General features: G+C 36.5%; 1 protein-coding gene across 8 annotated transcripts in view; it reads right to left on the bottom strand.

The window, feature by feature from the left end:
- TBCD (tubulin folding cofactor D) overlaps positions 1–21,375 on the bottom strand; it is a 572,945-nt gene that overhangs the window by 210,878 nt on the left and 340,692 nt on the right. For all 8 annotated transcript variants that reach the window (XM_069076616.1, XM_069076621.1, XM_069076618.1 and 5 more), the window contains 2 exons: positions 20,811–20,891; positions 4,049–4,122 (listed from right to left, as the gene is read on the bottom strand). In XM_069076616.1, the coding sequence (XP_068932717.1) occupies positions 4,049–4,122; positions 20,811–20,891 (155 nt within the window). The remainder of the gene's footprint in view (positions 1–4,048; positions 4,123–20,810; positions 20,892–21,375) is intronic.

Here is a 21,375-nt window from a genome sequence, read left to right on the forward strand (position 1 = left end):
TCATACTTCACTGTATTCCTCATATACAAACATTTTGGTCACTTTATTTGCATTACTCTAATTTGCTTTCCAAAATGGTTATAATGATATACAGATCAACTATCAATATACTAGTGTGTCAATATTTTAAAAAGTATTCCAACAATAACTATTCACATATTTTTTCATCTTTGGAACCTCAGGGTTGTTTTGATTTGCACTTCTTATGTTAAAGGTGATTTGGAACCTATATGGATATTATTAGTTTGAAATTAACTATTTGAGAAATGTTTGTCATTTTCTTGGTCACTTATCTATTGAGGAATAGCTCTTGGCTTTATATGTGCATATGTATATAAGTATGTATGTGTAATATACACACACACATACACACATAATATGGTTAGGTAGGTAGGTATGCATATCTATTGACTGTTGATTCATCTTGGATATATAAAACCCTTGTCAGAGAAATCTGATGGAAAGAGTTTTTCCTATTCAGTTACTTTTCCTTCTTATCCTAGATGCATTCATTTTGTGGTGTCGAAACTTTTCAGTTACATGTCATCAAAACTATCTATTTTATTTTTCACAAACACTTTATCTCTGTTGATCAAGAACATATCTCCTACCCATTACTGAGAAAGATATATAATCTGCTTTTTTTCTAATTTTTTTAATGATATGATCTTTAATATAGCAATCACATACTATTATTTATAATGTATTAGGGAACATGGCATATGTTGTTGATGCAAGCCTAATTTCTGTCAGATTGATTTCCAATCTTTCTCACAATTATCAAATAGAGAGTTAATTCCCGAGTAATTTATGTATTCTAATTTATCTATCACTGGGTTACTAAATTCCAACGTTTTTGAGTTCCACTTGTCTCCCTTTTATCACTGATCTAGCTCTCTATTTTTAAAATAATACTGGATACTCAAGACTGTTACTATATAAAATAGGCTCAGTTTTGGTATTGTTATTCCACTTTCATCAAGATTTCTTTTCATTATTTCCATTGACTTAGATCTTTTTATTTTTTCCACATGAATTGTGATTATTTAATCAGGTCATGCAAAACATCCCATTGATTACTTGACTGGCCTAAGATCAAAACTGTAAATAAACTTTGGAAGTATTTTCAATTTTATAATATTTTCATGGATGGGCTACAAGCAACTAATATTGCTCCAGCTATTTACTTTGCTCTATGCTTAAGGAACACTTTGTATTTGAATCTGAATTAGAAGCACTTTGATCTCTAGATATTTTATGTATTTTAATTCATCTGTAATGGAATCACCCTTCTACTTTTTCGTTTCTTGATTCTGCTAATATTACATAGAAATGTTCCTGATTTTGAGGGATTATTTTGTAGCCTGTGGTTTTGCAGAAGCTATTGTTTCATTTAGTATCGTTGAACTATCATATCATCAGTAAACAGAAATAACGTCTTCTGTGCTTACCTTTATGCCATTAATTTTTCTTTCCTGGCTTACTGACATTGCTAGCATTTCTAGAACTAAAAAAATAATTGTGGAGAGAATAGGGATCCTTGGTTTACTCTTTATTTTATAGAAAACTTCTGGTATATACCAATTGGTATTTGCCCATGCTTGCTTTTGAGATGCATACTTTTTAATTATAGCGACAAAAGTCCCTCTATGCCTATACTTTGTGGTTTTTTTTTTTTAATGCGTAAATGGTTTTTCTATCATGGTGACTTTTTTCAATCTCCTAAGATAATCATGTGGTTTTATAACCTTCTGTTTTTAAGTACGATTAATTACATTGATTGTTTCTTTAATGCTGAACAATCCCTACATGCTGAGTATGAATCCAACTTAGTCACAATGAATGATTTTTGGATGAATTGCATCATAATCTGACAAAATTTTATTTAAAAATTTTTAATTGATATTGATATTAATGATATTGACCTTCTGTGCTACATCCTTCCTCAGTTTACATCTGAAGATCATATTTGTCTGGTAGAGTACTTGCTCAGTTTCTGAGAACAATTTGTGTAGTGCTCATATTAACTGTTCTTTAAAAGATTGATAGAATTCTCATTTGTTCTTTGCCTCAATATTCAAGATTTCATTGTTAATTATCCATTTTAATTTGTGTCTTTTGTATGTGCTCCCTGAACTGATTACAATTTTTCTCCTCTGCAAAGGATGTGTTTATTACTAAAAGCAGGCTTTTTACATTTATTTGCAATATCTCAAAATTTTGTAAAGGTTTGATACAATACTGAGAAATATTCAAATTCTTTAGCAGTCCCATTTGGTTTCCCTACTAATTTGTACAATTCTATTATTTTCCCTTTTGTTTATCCTTCTCTTAGATAAGAGAGGGCTATTAAAATCTCCTGCCAGCAGTCAGCTCTTCCACCCAGCATGCACTTATGAAAGTTATGCCCTTCCTCACACCATCTTCCATATGGATTTGGCTGGCCATAATCTGATGGACTAGATCATGAAGATCCTTACCAAGAGAGGGTACAGTTTCACTAACAGAGCTGAAAGGGAAATCATGCATGACATCAAGGAGAAGCTATGTTACATCATCCTAGACTCTTGAGGAGGAGATGGCCATTGCTGCATCTAGCTCCTCTCTGGAAAAGAGCTAGGAGTTCCATGAGGGTCAGGTTATCACCACAGGCAATAAGAGGTTCTGATGCCCAGAAGCACGTCTCTTCCAACCATCTTTCTTAGGTATGGAATCCTGTGGAATCCACAAAACTATCTTCAACTCAATCATGAGGTGTGATGTTGATATCTGTAAGGATTTATATGCCAATACTGTACTGTCTGGTGGTACCACCATGTACCAAGGCATTCCTGACAGGATGCAGAAGATTATAGCTCTAACTCCTAGTATAATAAAGATCAGGACCAGTGCCCCACCAGAGCACAAATACTCTTCCTGGATTGGAGGCTCCATCCTGGCATCTCTTTCCACCTTCCAGCAGAGGTGGATCAATAAGCAGGAGTATAATGAATCTGGGCTCTCTGTTGTCCAATGCAAATGCTTCCAAATGGGTATTTGTGTTTTTATGTATTTTGTCAAAGGATGAACATGATAATCCCCCTACCCCCAAAAAAGATGAGACTGGCATGGCTTTATGTGTTTTGGGGTTTTTTTGTGCTTTACTCAGGATTTAAAAACTGGAAGTGAAGGTCTTGAGCAGTCTAAGTCTAAATTGGAGGCAAACATCCCCAAAGCTCTACCAATGTATCTTCAGGACTCTGTACATTTCTTTTTGTTTTTTCATATGGTAACAAACATATTATTTTACACACACACACACACACACACACACACACACTACAAACACATATATTTGTAGACTATATGCTAGGCATTGCTAAATGCTTAACAAATATTATCTCAGGGAGCAGCTAGGTGGTGCTGACCTCTCCCCCAACACCCATCCTAACCCATGCAGAAAATAGCTAAGAAACTACACTTCACCTAAACACTACCATGAATTCCCCTTCCCAACAGTCATGAGCCCAGGCTCCTCCAGTACCTCAGATGCAAAAAAGGCACAGCCATTAACAAAACTCTGATGAACAGGGAGTTGCTGCTATACCCTAAGGAATACCAAGACTTGCCAACTTCCGTACCACTATGCTTTCCCGATTCTTAGGCAATGATCTGATCTGTCACTGTATAAAAGAACCCATGGGTCTTGCCATCTTCCATGGTACTGAATTCTTCTCTTGATTTTCAATTTGTACCCCCAGTGTCTGGTACATAAGTATGCACTTAATCGGTACATTTTCGTTGACGGAACAAAAACTTATTGGTCTAAGAGGTTTGGACATCTGACACTTTCTGGAGTAAGTTCTACAAGAAATTAGAGTTGGTCTTACATATCAAGCAGATATATTTTCCCTTTACTTATCAGCAACAGATCAAACAGAAAACCTTAACTTCTAAAGAGTTAATTTTGCCTCCAAATCACATAAATGTGATTTTATCAGTTTTTCAGGAAGATTGGGAGTTGATTTTAAGGCAGTGTCAGGTATATAAAACACTGACTGATACTTACCAATGGTTGTAATATATTCTGGTGCTTGTGGAGTAAGATTATGTAAAGCTTTAGTTGACAGCCCTCGGATAATTCTGAAAAAAAAATAGGGAGAAATTATTTTGTATACTTTTCCCCCTTATTCTCACAACTCTAAATTTATTTAATAAAAAAGAGGTAAGGAGGAGATATAAAAGCTATTATGGAGAGGAGTCTATAGATATGAGAATCATTCATTGTTTAGCTAAGACTACTAAGATTGGAACAAATGTTAAAAGCTAAAACGGAAAAATGAAAGAGGCAGAGTTCTATTAAATAAAAACACTGACATATAAACCCAAAGCTTCTGACCACCCCTCATTTCATACATATACACATGTACATATATGCATGTGTATATGTATATATTGAGAGGGAAATGTCTTTTATTTCTCTTCAAATTTTCTGTGTAAGTTAGAAAAACATAGACTATATAAAACTTTGCCCTTTTTCAGGCTTTGAAACCACCAGAGTGTTCTACTCATAGATTACAAATAAAAAGAATAAAATTTCAAGTAGCTGATTCTGGTTTGTAAATGAAATTTAATTTTGAATGGTTTATTCACCAATTGGAAAGGGAATGCCCCTTTCCAACCTGCCTTTTCATATTAAAGGTATTAAGAGCCTCCTTAATAAATCTGAACAGATTATAGGGACTTAGTCACTGGATGGAGACATCTGACAACATGAAGGAATTATCTACTGAATAGCTGAGAAAATCAGCTATACCCTTTGGCCCATATAAGCTGGACAACTATAAAGAGAGATGAGACAGTGAGAAAGGACAGTCCAGAAGAAAGCTAGTTTATTTTAAAAGGAATCAAGGAAATAAGTTTTGAGGACTTAACTCTTTACTTTACAAACGGGGTGGGGGGACAGAAAGTAGTTTTTCTCTTTATTCCTATCATTGACCAGTAAGAACGTAATCATAGGGGATCACTAGTCAAGAATAAAAGCAGACTCAAAAAAAAGGAGCCAAATCCCAGGAGCCAAGATGGCAGAGTAAGCAGTAAGTCACTCTTATCCTCCCTTATTTACATTGAAAAACCCAAAGGATAATGACCTAGGAAAAATCCTGGAATAGTGAACACAGCAGAATGACTGGGTACAACAGTCTGTTAGTGCAGGAGGCTAGGGGGGATCAATAGGAAAGGTTCCTGTTGCAGAGGCTAATAGCGACCAGTATAGAACAGGAGGCATCCTAGCAAGTCAGAAGTAAGTCCCACCTCAATGGACCAACAAGAGATCCAGAGACCTAGGACGGAGAAGCAAGCAAGCACCAATAGCAGACAAACATCAACCACCACCACCATCTGAAACTCAGCACCAGGTAAACTACAAGATCACTGTAATATCCAGTTACCAGCACCTGAGGCCCTAGCACAGACAACCAGTAACCAAGCCCCCAGTCCCAAGCACAAAAAGTCTTGGCCAATGCCGCCTGTGCTCCAGAAGATGAGATCAACTTTAAAGGCAGGAAAAAGGCAAACAACATGAGCAAGAAGAATCAAAGAAAAACAATGACCATAGAGAAATATCTTGTTGAGAGGGAAGATCAAAACAAAAAATTCAGGAGAGGACAAGATAATAAACATAGTCACATCCAAAACCTCAAAGGGGAATATAAACTGTTCTCAAGCCCAAAAGTCTTCTTAGAAGAGGTCAAGAAGAATTTTAAAAGTCAAATAATAGTCAGAAGAAAAACTAAACAATTCCTTTAAAAACACAATTGACAAAATGGAAAAAAAAAAAGTACACGAAAAAAACAACTTCTTAAAAAAGTAGAGTTTGCCAAGTGCAAAAGGAGGGTCAAAAGCTACCTGAAGAAAACAATTAGTGAAAAATTAGAATTGGGCAAATAGCAGCTAATAACTCTATGAAATATCAAGAATCAGTCAAACAAAATTAGAAGAATGAAAAAATTGAAGAAAACATAAAATATCTCATTGTAAAAACAACTGACTGGGAAAACAGATCCAGGAGAGATAAATTAAGAATTACTGGTTGGCCTGAGAATCATGATGAAAAAAAGAGCCTGGACAGTATCTTGCAAGATATCATCAAGTAAGGGTGGACCCAAGATGGCAGCATAGAAGCAAGAAAACTCCCTGTGCTCCCTCAAAAACCTATAAAAAAATGACTAAACATACTTAAGGGCTCTGCCACAAAGTGACAGAGAGAAAAAGATCTGCTGAAGGCTGGAAAGAAAGGTCCATCACAGTATGCTGGGACTCAAGCGCAACCCTGCCTGAGCCTGCGTGTTAGCCTTAGGGCAGGCCCAACCACCCACAGCTGTAGGGACTTCAGGACAGTAGATCACCAGCAGCTATAGTAGTTTCCAGAATTATCAACCCATAAATGCCAAAGACAAAGTGAGAGGTCAGTGTAGACTTTGGGAACAGGGAGTCCAGGAGTGTGGTCCAGCCTCTGCCACATGAGGGAAAAGCAGCTGAAGCCCAGTGGTCACTGCTGCGTGGCTGCTTCAGAGCTCCTGGCCTACAGATTGGAGGGGGACCAGCAACCAGTCTGAGGGGTAATCGCTCTTGCTTTAACCTGCTTGGATGTGGACTGCTGTCTAGGGTGGAGGTTCTGGGGTGTACGACCAGCTTGCCACTCCTGTGGAGGCTTCAGAGAGGTCACCCAACTAATAGCTCTGGAAACTATGAAAACCCCAGCAATTTGGGACAAAGCTCTCCTCTCAGGAAGCAGGGTTCTACTGTGGCAAAAAGCTCAAAAGTCAAGTAATTGAGCGGCAACGTGAGCAAGCAAAGGAAGCAAAGCATTCACAGCAATTCAACTTTAGACTCCTATTTTGGGGACAAAAAGAATCAAAGCATGGAACAGTAGGAAGACAATGAAGTCAGAACTCCAGTAACAAAAGCTTCCAAGAAAAATATGAACTGGTTACATGCCATAGAGAAACATGAGAAGGATTTTGAAAACCAAGTAAGAGAAGTGGAGAAAAAAATGGGAAGAGAAATGAGAATGATGCAAGAAAATCATGAAAAGTGAGTCAACAACCTGATGGAAGAAAATAACACCTTAAAAAATAGACTAACTCAAATGACAAAAGAGGCTCAAAAAGACAATGAGGAGAAGAATGCCTTAAAAAGCTGAATTTGGCAGATAGAAAAAGAATCTCAAAAGCTCACTGAAGAAAATAATTCCTTCAGAATTAGAATGGAGCAAATGGAAGCTAGTGATTTTATGAGAAATAAGGATGCTATTACATGGATCCAAACAAATGAAAAAATAGAAGGCAATGTGAAATATCTCATTGAAAAAACCACTAACCTGGAAAATAGATCCAGGAGAGAGAATTAAAAAATTATTGTACTACCTGAAAGCCATGACCAAAAAAAGAACCTAGAAATCATCCTTCAAAAACTTGTCAAGGGGAGGGAGAGGTAGAAAATTAAAAAATCAAAAGTTTATGGAACAGAATAGTGTAAACTAAAAATAAATAAATTTTTTTTAAAAAAAAAGGGGGAGCAAAGGACAGTAACAGACAAGGGAGACCACTGGCAAGATGCCACCTGATAAAGGAATAATGTAAGAAATCCATGAGAACAGAAAAGACTTTTGAGCTCCTAGGATATAAATGATCTTGGAGATATATGTTCCCTATGTATGTTTCCCTCTACTAATGTAAACTCTATGTACACTCACTCTTCCCAATGATGCAGAAGGTCTGAAACACAGACTTAAGGAAAGAATGTTCTGTTACTATTGCTCATTCTAAATAATTTCAGTAAACACTTTGCTTTGAGCTCATTTTGTTAAATGGCTAACTACTGAAGGAAAACCCATTGGCAAGGGCAAATGAACTATGGTTTTAGGAGGGTGCATACACAGAGTATTTTGACATTGTCTTTTTTCTTCTTTTTGAAGGGCAATTGGGGTTAAATGACTTGCCCAAGGTCACACGGATAGTTTTTGTGTTAAGTGTCTGAGGCCGGATTTGAACTCAGGTCCTCCTGACTCTAGGCCCACTGCTCTTATTCACTGTGCACAGTCCCAAACCTAGCTCTAGGGCCAGCCACCCCCACAGTGGCAGACCCAGTCCCAATAAACTTAGTTGCTATGTCAATATCCCTTGAGATGGCACTAGTTTGGAATCCACATCTAGGGACAAGTAGGGTCAAGGGACCCAATGCTGCCAAAATGCTGAGGTTTTCATCTGTATGAACCTCTGGCTGTTTTAGCACCACTGCAGATAATGGTCTACTCAGCAGCCGAGAGCTGCTCCCCACAAGGGTTGGGGTAGAAATGAGCTTGGCACAGGTGTACATTCTCAGGAGATGAGGGGCAAAGCTGAAGAGCTGCCAGCAGAGGAGACAGAGGGGGCAATACTTACTATCCTAATGTACCTATAACCACACATGACTGCCTCATGATTTTAGTGACAAGTATATTCAGAGTATCTTGCAGAAAAGAGCAAAACCCTGTTCGTTTTCATAAATTACCTGAAAATGTTGACTATTCTAAAATTCTTAGCATTAACAGCTATTCCAGAAAGTAACTGAGAGTAGTGCCCACCAGGACTAATGCAGAGAACTCAATGTGGAAAACTTTAATAGGGAATTCTTTAGGTCATGGCTAAAGAAATGAGGTTGACTGCTAGACAGCCTAAAGGGGATCAATTTATAACACCTACATCTGAAAATAGTATTGAAAATCTGCTCATATTGAATAAGCGGTATAGTTACAGAAAGTTACATGACTATAACTAATATGAAATTACACTTCAGTGACCCAAGAAAGGAACATAGAGTTGGTGCATCAAAAGCTGGATTCAAAGAAGCCAGCATTAGGAAATGAAGCTGTGACCTGGCCTACAAGTTGAACTGGATCCAGAAAACAGCATGAAATCATTGTCATTATTTATTATTTTTATTATTAATTATTATACTCATTTCGATACACTAGGACTCCACACAAAAGGGGAATTGAGAATGTGAAATGCATTACTGTACAAGACAGTGGATTACAAGTGACCATTGTGTAGTAGTATTTCTATGAAAACTATCTGAGGAAAATTCCATTGCAGCCTATGAAAAGGCTAAGACTATAAAAACTTAGTGACGACAGCCACTACATATGGATGGGTAGGTATCCTTGTAGCCAGATAAAACTTAGTGAAGGATGCATGTTTCACTATTTCATAAAAACCATGCATGTTTAATGTGAAAACAATATGACATGTACAGTGCAATAAAGTTATACATATGCTACATTTCTACACTTGCCTGATACATTTAGCTACTGTATACAATTCTCTTATGTATACTGTTATATATTGATATTTGTATTTTGGTTTTATATATGCGTGCTTATCTTGAATAAACTGAACATGACTATGCTAGCAAATTAATTGTATGAAATATGAAGAATGCTAGCTTTGTACCCCCACAGTCATTTTGGTGTTATCAACCAAGTTAATTACGGAACTACCGTGTTTCCCCGATAATAAGACCTATCCCGAAAATAAGCCCTCCCCTTACTGTGTAAGATTCCTCTAAAATAAGCCCTCCCCCGAAAATAAGCCCTATTGAGATTTCTGCTGTAGTGAAGGTGATCCCCTGCGCTACACGCTACATTACGATACCCTCTGTATGCACCGTCCCCCCCCGGGTGAAACGCACGCCGCGCTCCGAGCTGCATCCAATCAGAGCTGCAGTAGTGAGCGCGTCATCCTGTTCTTCCCCAGTGATTTGTTTATTGAATAAAGGTACATTTTTTTGTTCACATTTACCTGTTTATTAAAATTGCTGTCAATGTTCATTAAAATAAGCCCTCCCCTAAAAATAAGCCCTCCGGTGTTTTTCTGTCCAAAAAAATAATAAGACAGTGTCTTATTATCGGGGAAACACGGTATATGCAAGAGTAAGGTCTAAAAGCCCATTTCAAACTTTCATCTTTTTCAGATATTAAGTGCCTATGTGGGGCAGCAAGGTGGCACAGTGAATAGAGCATTGGCCCTGGAGTCAGGAAGACCTGAGTTCAAATTTGGCCTCAGATACTTGACATACTTACTAGCCATGTGACTTTGGGCAAATCACTTAACCCCAATTGCTCTCCAAAAACCAAAAAAAAAAAAAAAAAGTGCCTACTCAAATCTTACAGCAAGTGAAAAACTTAGAATATTTCTTATATGCTTTATAAAGAGGACTAAACATTGAGTAGCTCATACTGCAAGTGACCTATTTGCCAAATGAAAAAAGATATGCCACTTTCAGACTATTTCTTTTCTCCTTTTGGAAAGAAGTTTTCTTAATTAGCTTTAGAGGACTATAGGTCATTGACCATTGAGTGAAAGCAACTGACCACATATATAAAAGTCAAATGACTGACAGAGGATTTAGTCACATTCATTCAGCAAATATATGGATATGTGTGTGTGTCTGTGTATAGAGAAAAAGATAAAGATATATAAGCTATCCAGTTCTAGAGTGAACCAATACCATGGCCTCTAGCAGTTGAGAGAATATCTGTTTATTAAGAAAAACAAAAAGTTTTTGAGGACTTCGCCTTTGCTCCTGTGCCTCTTAATCAACTGAGCAAAGGAGAGAGGGGATTTCTTTTCCTTGCCCTTTGACAAGGATGTCTTGCAATAGACAGTTTACCTACAGAAAGGAACAGGTCTAGGGAATCTAGGGAAGTGAAGTTGTTTCCAGAAAGAACAGTGTGAGAAAGGCACTGGGGCTCTGCACACTGGAGACTAGAGTCCCCTCATTCACATGTATTCCCTATGTTTGTGTCTCTCTCTTTTCCCGCTAATATGAAATGTTTCTAGAAACCCCAGATTTATTAAGGAAATGTTTTGTTACTACTGTTTATATTATGCATTTCAGTAAATGCCTAAACTTTGTGCTCAATGTGTCAAATGGCTAACTACTGAAAGTAAACCTATTGCTATGGCTCATGTGTGCAAATGAGATATACAGTTTTAGACATGGTCACTAAGAGGATTTGTTTTTCCATACTAACTGGCTACAAAGATTTAAGTTTTTTATTTTTCACTGAGGGCAAGAAAAGATTTGAAAGAGGGGTAGTAATAGTGCTGTCTCTACCCCAAAAGGAAATGAGAGTCACTGAAGCATTTTAAAATGCACAGAAAAGAAGAAAGTTCAGAAGGAAATACAAACAAGTATGAAAATTTTGAAAGTTAACATACTGAATTTTTCAAATACAGGCAGGTAGGTGATGTAGACTTGGAATCAGGAAGACATACATTCAAATTCTGCCTCAGACAGTTAAGTAGTGTCTGAGTGACTTTGGGGAAATCATTTAACATCTGTCTGTTCCAGTTTCCTCATCTGTAAAATGAGAATAATACTAGCAAAAATTACCTAGTGTTGTTGTAAGGATAAAATGAGATGTTTTTAAGGCACTTTGCAAACTTTAAAATGCTATACAAATGATAGTTATTATTATAATTATTGTTGTTCTAATTTTACTCTTACAGAAAGTAGGCCATAAGAGATATTCATGATTTCACATATAATTATCTTTTTCTACTCTTTATATATAGAAATGTTCTTTTTTGGAGTGTTTGTACAATTCAAAATATTTTTAAGGATTGAAAATAGACAGGGACGTACCAGTTACAAAGAAACAGCACAACTTTATCAAGAACTGATCAAGCCACATGTCTTTTCTTTTCATGACAAAAGTACAAAATTAATTAGTTAAAAGAAATTAGATGGATATAGTTTACTTAGATTTTAGCCAAGTTTTTGACAAAGTTATACTATTTTTGTGAAGAAAATTAAGAGATAAGGATGAGATATAATATATAATATATAAAATAAGCTGACGAATTCAGTGTAAACTGCCAATCTCTAAGAGTATCAGTATGACATGAGGTATTAAATGGAATACGCCAGGTATCTTTGCTTGGCCTTGTGCTATTTAACATTTCTATCAGTAATCTGTTTAAAGTGGTATGCCCATCAAATCTTTGATGGCCCAAACCTGTAAAGAATATCTAACATGCAAAGTGACAAAAGTGAGAATCCAAAAGAATCTTAATATATTACAGTATTGAGCCATTATTCATCACAAGATAAAATTCGATAGAGATAAATGTAAAAAAATCTTGCACTTGGGAACAAAAATCAATAAGTGACAGATGCAGATCTGAAGCAATTGTTCTGAAAAAGAGCTGAGGGTTTTAGTGGACAATAAGCTCATGTCTTGAGCTGCCTTATGTGGAGATTACTCCCACTGTACTCTGCTCTCATCAAATGTCATCTGGAATATTTTATTCAGTTCTAGGGATCACAGTTTAAGACACTGATTAAATTAAAAAGTGTCCAGAGGAAGGCAAGTAGTACCGTGAAGGGCCTTGAATCCATCAAGGCATATGAGGATTTGTTGGAGAGACTGAGCATGTTTACTGTAAAGAAAACTCCTTAAGGGAGTCATGACAATTGTCTTCAAGTACCTGAAGGGCTGTCATGTAAAGGAGATATTAAGTCTTGTTGTATTTGGGTCAAGAGGCAGAATCAGAAATAATAAGCAAATCAGGGCTTGCTATCAGGAAAAGCTCCCGAATAATCAGAACTGCTCAAAAATGAATGAATAGGCTTCCTGGGCTCCCTCTCCCTGGAGACAGTTAAGCAGAATGATCACTTAGGTATATTAAAGTAGGAGTTCCTTTTGTTTATGAGTTGGGCTAGATCAGGGGTAGGGAACCTGTGACCTCAAAGCTACATGTGGCCCTCATGTGTGGCCCTTTGACTGAATCTAAACAAAACAGGCAATTTTAGCTCGTTTCCACTGGTTGGGTTGAGATTCAATAGTCAATGACTAGTTGGGGCAGCCAGGTAGCACAGGGAGTAAGAGCACCTACCCCAGAGTAGGGAAGACCTGGGATCAAATCTGGGCTCAGACACTTAGCACCACACCCAGAAATAACTGGCTGTGTAACCTTGAGCAAGTTACTTAACCCCAATTGCTTTAAAAATAATAAAAAAAAAAAAGTCAAAGACTAGCACCCTAGTTCCATTTAACCACTTAATGCTTTTACAAAAGATATTTACTTTAAAAGACATTTATTTATAGTCAGAACAAATATATAAAGTCCAAGGACAAAGGACCTGCAGCCTCAAGGTCACATGTGACCTTCTAGGTCCTCAAGTACGATCCTTTGACTGAATCTAAACTTTACAGAACAAATCTTCTTAATAAAAGAAAGTGCTGTACTTCAGGATCTAAAGGGCCATATGTGGTTGAGGTCACTTACAATTCTAAAATTTTATAATTCTGTGATTCAGCCTACTATCTGGTATCATTAGAATAGTTTAAATCCTTTTAGGCCCAATCCTATAGGCTTATCCTCATATAAACAGATGTTTTAGTTTCACACTGGCAGCTAAACTTGTACTATTGGAAATATACACAACCTCTAAAATATAAGGAACAAAGAAGAAAACTTAACAAGTGCTCTCCTGGGAGGCAGTACAGGGAAAAGATAATATGATATGTAACATAGAACTAATTCTAATACAAAAATTTTCAGCTTCAGGAACTTAAAAATCTAGATTTCTTTTTTCAATGTATATTCCTCTCTTTACATATTTCCACCTTTTTAAATTTATATCATTAAGGACAACTTAATAGGTATTTAAAAAGAATTAACTATCTCAAAAGGTACTCCAGACATCAAAAAGAACTTTCTACAAGAAAGAGAAGGGACACTTGCCTGTTATCTAGGAGAGAGAATGGCCATGCAATGTGATGGAGTGGCTTATTTCCTCATGGGCTTAATGGTACATTTCTATTTACTTCCAATTTAGAAATGGTAGCAATGGAGGCCCAGAAGGCGAGTGGCCTGCACAGGCAGGCCCAGAAGGCGAGCAGCATGCAGAGGCAGGCCCGGAAGGTGCGGCCCCCAGAGGCAGGCCCGGAAGAGGACTGATCAACTCAGGGGGCAAGTAGTCCCACCAACCACAAGGGCCAATACCAGGCCTATCAATAAGGGCTGGGACTAGAATGAGCAAGGTAAGAACCAAATGCAGGGGCCCCTGTTCAGGACAGCAAATACTCATGGGACTACCACTTCATAGCCCAGACATTTAAAAAAAATCCTCTATGAGGATGTCCAAAGACCAGGATGGCAGAGTGAACCCCACCTGCTCTAACACCCCATCTGACCCTGAAAACATAGTAACTATTGCCCCAAGGCAAAACCCTCAACAGTAAAGGCTTGGGATCCCTAGAGGAAGGGCTTGGCTAGGGCCCTAACTCAAAATGGGTAGAAAGCTCACTACCAAGACTCTGGAGTCCGACTATCCTCAGAGGGAAAAACCAAACTCAGAGGGTGACAATGTGGACTCCACACCCATAGCAGAAACATCAACAGGGAAAGGATCCCAAGTACAGAAAGCTCTCCTAGATGGGCTCAAAAGGAACTTTGAAAAGCTAATGAGAGAGATAGAAGACAAAATAAATAATTCTTTCAAAACCAAAATTGTAGAATTAGAAAAACATTATAATGAAGAAAACATCTCTAAAAAGAAAGTGTATGATATGGAAAAGGAGCTTCAAAAATTAACCAAGGAAAATGATTTGCTAAAAACTAGAATCAACCAAATTGAAACAAATAACTCTATGAGGAACCAAGAATTAGTCAAACAAAACAACAGGAATGAAAAATTAGAAAAAGAGGTAAAATACTTCAACGGAAAAATAACTGACCTAGAAAACAGATCCAGGAGAGATAATCTGAGAATCATAGGCCTACCAGAAAATCATGATGAAAAAATGAGACTGGACATCATTCTCCAAGAGCTCATTAAGGAAAACTGTCCTGAGATACTAGAACCTGAGGGTAAAATAGAAATCAAGAGAATCCACCAGAAACCTGCTGAAAGACATCCCAAAATGAAAAGTCCTCAAAATGTTGTGGCCAAACTCCAGAACTACCAGGTAAAAGAGAAAATACTTCAAGTAACCAGAAAGAAACAATTCAAATATTGAGGGTCCACAGTGAGGATCGAACAGGATTTGGCAGCCTCTACACTGAAAGATAGGAGGCAGTGGAATACAATTTTCCAGAAGGCAAAAAAACTCGGATTACAACCAAGGATCACCTACCCATCGAGACTTGGCATATACTTCCAGGCAAAGAGATGATCATTCAAGGATATAACAGATTTCCAGACCTTCCTGATGAAAAAGCCAAAGCTCAATAGAAAATTCAACCTCCAATTGCAAGAGTGACATAGAAAGGTAAACACATAAATATACACACACACACCCTCTGCTATTTAATAAGAGCAAGCTGTTTATATACAAGGAGAGGGAATGAGCATAAAATACACAAAATGACGATTAATAAAAAACTTGTTAAGGGCTACAAAGGGACAGCAACAGAAGAGGAATGAATGAAGTGGAAAAGGGTAAATTATGCCACACAAAGAGGCACAAAAACAATATAGCAGAGGAAAAGAAGGGAGGGAGATGAGAATCATATGAGCCCTCACTGGTTCTGATACAAGGAGGGAATGACAAGCAGTTAAGCAGAGGACTATGGAGAAGAAACACAAAACGTATTATTTTAGAGGGAAAGGGGAGAATAAGGAGCTTCATGTGAGATTTGTTCCTGTCACTCTTGGTGTAAAGAAGAAATAACATACTTCATTAAGTATAAAAATATCCTACAGGCAGTGGGAGGAGGAAAGGGCGACTAAGGGGGCAGGTAGTTAGTAGGGAGGGAAGAAGTAAGGGGGAAGAGAAGGAAAAGGGAGAGAGGCTGATAAGGGAATACTGAAGGAGGCGGTGGTCAAAAGGAAAACTATTAAGGGGGAAGGGAGAAGGGGGAAAAATATGAGCATTAAGAGGGGAGGGAATAGTATGGAGAGAAAGAAACAGGTAACAATCATAACTATAAATGTGAATGGAATGAACTCTCCCATAAAACTGAGACAGATAGCAGAATGGATGAGAAATCATAATCCTACAATATGCTGTTTACAAGAAACATAACTGAAACAGAGGGATGCACACAAGGTAAAGGTAAAAGACTGGAGTAAAATATATCATGCCTCAGCTAAAGTAAAAAAAGCAGGGGTAGCAATCCTTATCTCAGATAAAGCAAAAGCAAAAGTTGATATAATTAGAAGAGATAAGGAAGGAAACTATATCCTGTTAAAAGGCACCATCAAGAATGAAGCAATATCATTACTTAACATATATGCACCAAGTAGTAATGCATTCAAATTCCTAGAGGAGAAAGTAAAGGAATTAGAGGCAGAAACAGATAGCAAAACTATACTAATGGGAGACATTAATCTACCCCTCTCTAAACTTGATAAATCCAACCTCAAAATAAATAAGAAAGAAGTTAAGGAGGTGAACAGAATTTAAGAGAGGACAGGTATGATAGATCTCTGGAGAAAAATGAATGGGGATAAAAAGGAATATACTTTCTTCTCAGTGGTTCATGGCACATACTCAAAACCTGACCAAGTACTAGGGCATAAACACCTCACAATTCTATGCAGTAAGGCAGAAATATTAAATGTACCCTTCTCAGATCATGATGTAATAAAAATTATATGTAATAAAGGGCCATGGAAAGACAGACTAAAAACTAATTGGAAATTAAACAATTTAATCCTAAAGAATGAGTATGTCAAACAAGAAATTATAGAAACAATCAGTAATTTCATTCAAGAGAATGATAATAATGAGACAACATACCAAAATCTGTGGGATGCATTAAAGGCAGTTCTTATGGGAAGTTTTATATCCCTGAGTGCATACGTGATTAAATTAGAGAAAAGGGAGGTCAACGAATTGGGCATGCAATTGAAAAACCTAGAAAAAGAACAAATTCAAAATCCCCAATTAAATCCTAAATTAGAAATATTGAAAAGCAAAGGAGAGGTTAATAAAGTTGAAATTAAGAAAACTATTGAATTAATAAATAAAACTAAGAGCTGGTTTTATGAAAAAACCAATAAAATTGATAGATTCTTAGTCAATATGATAAAAAAAAGAAAACCAAATTATGAGTATCAAAAATGAAAAGGGTGGATCTACCTCCAATGAAGAGGAAATCAAAACAATAATTAGGAATTATTTTTCCCAACTGTATGCACATACATTTGTCAATCTTAGGGAAAGGGATGAATATTTACAAAAATACAAGTTGCCCAGATTCACTGAAGAGGAAGTAATTTACTTAAATAACCCCATCTCAGAAAAAGAAATTGAACAAGCCATCAGTCTACTCCCTAGGAAAAAATCTCCAGGGCCAGACGGATTTACTACTGAATTCTATCAAACATTTAAAGAACAATTGATTCTAATACTCTACAAACTATTTGGGAAAATTAGTGAAGAAGGAGTCCTAGCAAATTCTTTTTATGACACAAATATGGTACTGATACCTAAATCAGGAAGAGATAAAACAGAGAAAGAAAATTATAGACCAATCTCCCTCATGAATATAGATGCAAAATTCTAAATAAAATATTAGCAAAAAGACTACAGCAACTTATCTCAAGAATAATACACTTTGATCAGGTAGGATTTATTCCAGGAATGCAAGGACGGTTTAATATTAGGAAAACCATCAGTATAATTGATCATATCAACAATAAAACTAGCAGAAACCACATGATCATCTCAATAGATGCAGAAAAGGCTTTTGACAAAATACAACATTCATTCCTATTAAAAACATTAGAAAGTATAGGAATAAATGGAGCCTTCCTTAAAATAATAGGTAGCATCTATTTAAAGCCATCAGCAAGAATTATATGTAATGGGGAGAAGCTAGAAGCATTTCCCATAAGATCAGGGGTGAAACAAGGGTGTCCACTATCACCCCTCTTATTCAATCTGGTACTAGAAATGTTAGCAGTAGCAATTAGAGAAGAAAAAGAAATCAAAGGAATCAAATTAGGCAAAGAAGAGACCAAGCTATTACTCTTTGCAGATGATATAATAATATACTTGGAGAATCCAAGAGAATCAAGTAAAAAACTACTTGAGACAATATATAAATTTGGCAAAGTTGCAGGATATAAAATGAACCCACATAAATCCTCGGCATTCCTATATATTTCCAATGAAATTCAACAGCAAGAGACAGAAAGAGAAATCCCATTTAAAGTTACAGTAGACGTTATAAAATATTTGGGAATCTACCTGCCAAAACAAACCCAGCACCTATATGACCACAACTACAAAACACTTTTCACACAAATAAAGTCAGATCTAACTAATTGGAAAAATATCAATTGCTTGTGGCTGGGTTGAGCTAATATAATAAAAATGACAATTTTACCTAAATTAAATTATATATTTAGTGCCATACCAATCAATTTACCAAAAAACTACTTTATAGAGCTAGAAAAAATAGTAACAAAATTCATTTGGAAAAATCAATGGTCCAGAACATCAAGGGAATTAATGAAAAGAAATGGTAGGGAAGGTGGACTAGCTATAACAGATTTCAATCTGTATTATAAAGCAGCAGTCATCAAAACTACTTGGTAGTGGCTAAGGAATAAAGGAGTGGATCAATGGTATAGATTAGGCACACAAGATTCAAAAGTCAATGACTATAGCAATCTATCATTTGGTAAACCCCAAGACCCCAGTTTTTGGGATAAAGACAAAAACTGCTGGGAAAACTGGAATATAGTATGGCAGAAACTGGGCATAGACCAGTATCTAACACCATATACCAAAATCAAGTTTAAATGGGTGCATGATCCAGATATGAAGGCTGATACTGTCAGTAGTCTCAGAAAACAAGGAATAGTTTACCTGTCAAATTTGTGGAGAGGGAAAGACTTTATGGCTAAACAAGAATTAGAGAACATTATAAAATGTAAAATGGATAATTTTGACTACATGAAATTGAAAATCTTCTGTATAAACAAAGCCAATGTAACCAAGATTAAGAAGGAAGTGGGAAACTGGGAAAAAATTTTTACGATCTATGACTCTGACACAGGACTTATTTCTAAAATATACAGAGAATTGAGTCAAATTTATAAGAATACAAGTCATTCCCCAATTGATAAATGGTCAAAGGATATGAACAGGCAATTTTCAGAGAAAGAAATTAAAGATATCTATAAGCATATGAAAAAATGCTCTAAATCACTATTGATTAGAGAAATGCAAATCAAAACAACTCTAAGGTACCACATCTCACCAGTCAGATTGGCTAAGATGACAAAACAGGAAAATGACAAACGCTGGAGAGGATGTGGGCAAATTGAAACACTAATGCATTGCTGGTGGAATGGTGAACTGATCCAGCCTTTCTGGAGAGCAATCTGGAATTATGCCCAAAGGGCTATAAATACTTTCATATCCTTTGACCCAGCAATAGCACTCCTAGGGTTATATCCCAAAGAGATCATAGAAGTGGGAGGAAGGCTCATATGTACAAAAATATTTATAGCAGCTCTTTTTGTGGTAGCAAAGAATTGGAAACTAAGGGGGGTGCCCATCAATTGGGGAATGGCTGAACAAGTTGTGGCATATGCATAGTATGGAATACTATTGTGCTATAAGAAACGAGGAGTGGATGGACTTCATATCAACCTGGAGAGGTTTATATGAACTGATGCTAAGTGAGAAGAGTAGAACCAGGAGAAATTTGTATACAATTACAGACACATCATATGTGTGATGATCATCTTTGATAGACTGGACTCTTCTCAGCAATGCAGTGATAGGAATCAATCCCCAAAGACTCATGATGGAGAGAAATGTGTACATCCAGAGAAACAACTAGAAAGAACTGAGTTGATATCCAGATTGAAGCAAACTACCTGATCTTTTTCCTTTTCTTGTTTCATTTTATGTCTTCTCTACCATTTTTCATTCCATCTGATACAACCTGACTAATATATAATGTAAAAGTATTTACAGATCCTATACTTGACTGTATGCCACCACTGGGGGAAGGGTAGGGAGGGGGACAAAATGTGAAACTCAAGGAATTGTGGAATTGAATTTTGTAAACCAAAAGTAAACAAACAAATCAATAAAAAAAATTAACAAAAAAAGAAATGGTAGCAATGACAAAACTTTCTACAGGAAATTAATTCAATCTTCTTACACTCAGTCTGGCAATACTTATCTGCTTATGTTCTGTATTACATACCTAGGGTTTTCCTTTGATGTATTAGATTTAATTGCCAATGAAATGCTGAGATATCTTACAACTGCTACCATAATTATGAAAATAGCTATTAAAACCTGATTACCTTGTTATGAGACAACTTGGACAAACTATAGTTACCATCACAGTTCTGAGTCAGGTTGGTGACATTATGTGTGTATATATATTGTTACAGGGAAGCCATGTAAGTATACTTAAAGTTACTTTGATATTCAATTGAATCTTTCTATTGTCTTACCTAAACAAATCCATTTATAAATTTATGACCTTGGAGACACTATATTAAGGACTCCCCAAAGGTATTTTAAAAAGAGAGAAAGAGGATAATCCACTAACACAATGGGCATTTAAGAGGTCTTTAGTCTTTCATAAAAAAAACCAAATTGACATTCTGGGTACCTATAGTGAATATGTATGCTTTGAAAAATAAAATGGCCAGGTACTTAAGTTGAAGAAACATGGATAATCCTTTTCAAAACCTTTAAATAAAATTTAGTCATTATATTTGAAAAGAAAAAACGACAACAATAAGATTTTTTAGAGTGAGAAAGAACATACAAACACATTCAGAGAGACACTTACCCATCCCAATGGTTTATCTTCATTTTGATAAGATGGTCTATCATTGATTGAGTATATTCAGCAAAGTCAGCAATATTCACACTGAAAAATAAATCATATCTATATGTATATATACGTATAGACACATACACATGTGTACATGTTAACATATTTAAATTATTCAGATTTCTATTTCAGCATGTTGTGACCACATCAAAGCAGAAGTCCAATTTGTATTATAATTCAATCAGTGCTAAATCCACAGAGGGAATGGGCTGAAAGGTCTGGTACTGGCTGAGATCGCTAAGTAAAAACAAATTCCCAGTTAAGCCCAAGATTTGACTCTCACTTTATGGTATTATTATGAATCAAACTGCATTCTTGGGACTGACTCTGGTTTATATCTACATCCTGATCTTCAAGGTTAATATACACTCTGGGACCATGCATCCTCATCTTCATCCCAGCCACTTTCTGCCCTGCCCATTCCTACTCTTGCTGTTCTACCATCCAAACCAGATCACTGGAGGTCATGCTTGAGAGGACCTAAACCACTTGGCTCTGCAATTCCTGAAACAAGGCATTC

The sequence above is a fragment of the Petaurus breviceps genome, unplaced genomic scaffold, assembly GCF_028583685.1.
Source record: "Petaurus breviceps papuanus isolate PSGF00001 unplaced genomic scaffold, PetGlider_PUasm1.0 90925, whole genome shotgun sequence".
NCBI classification, from domain to species: Eukaryota; Metazoa; Chordata; class Mammalia; order Diprotodontia; family Petauridae; genus Petaurus; species Petaurus breviceps.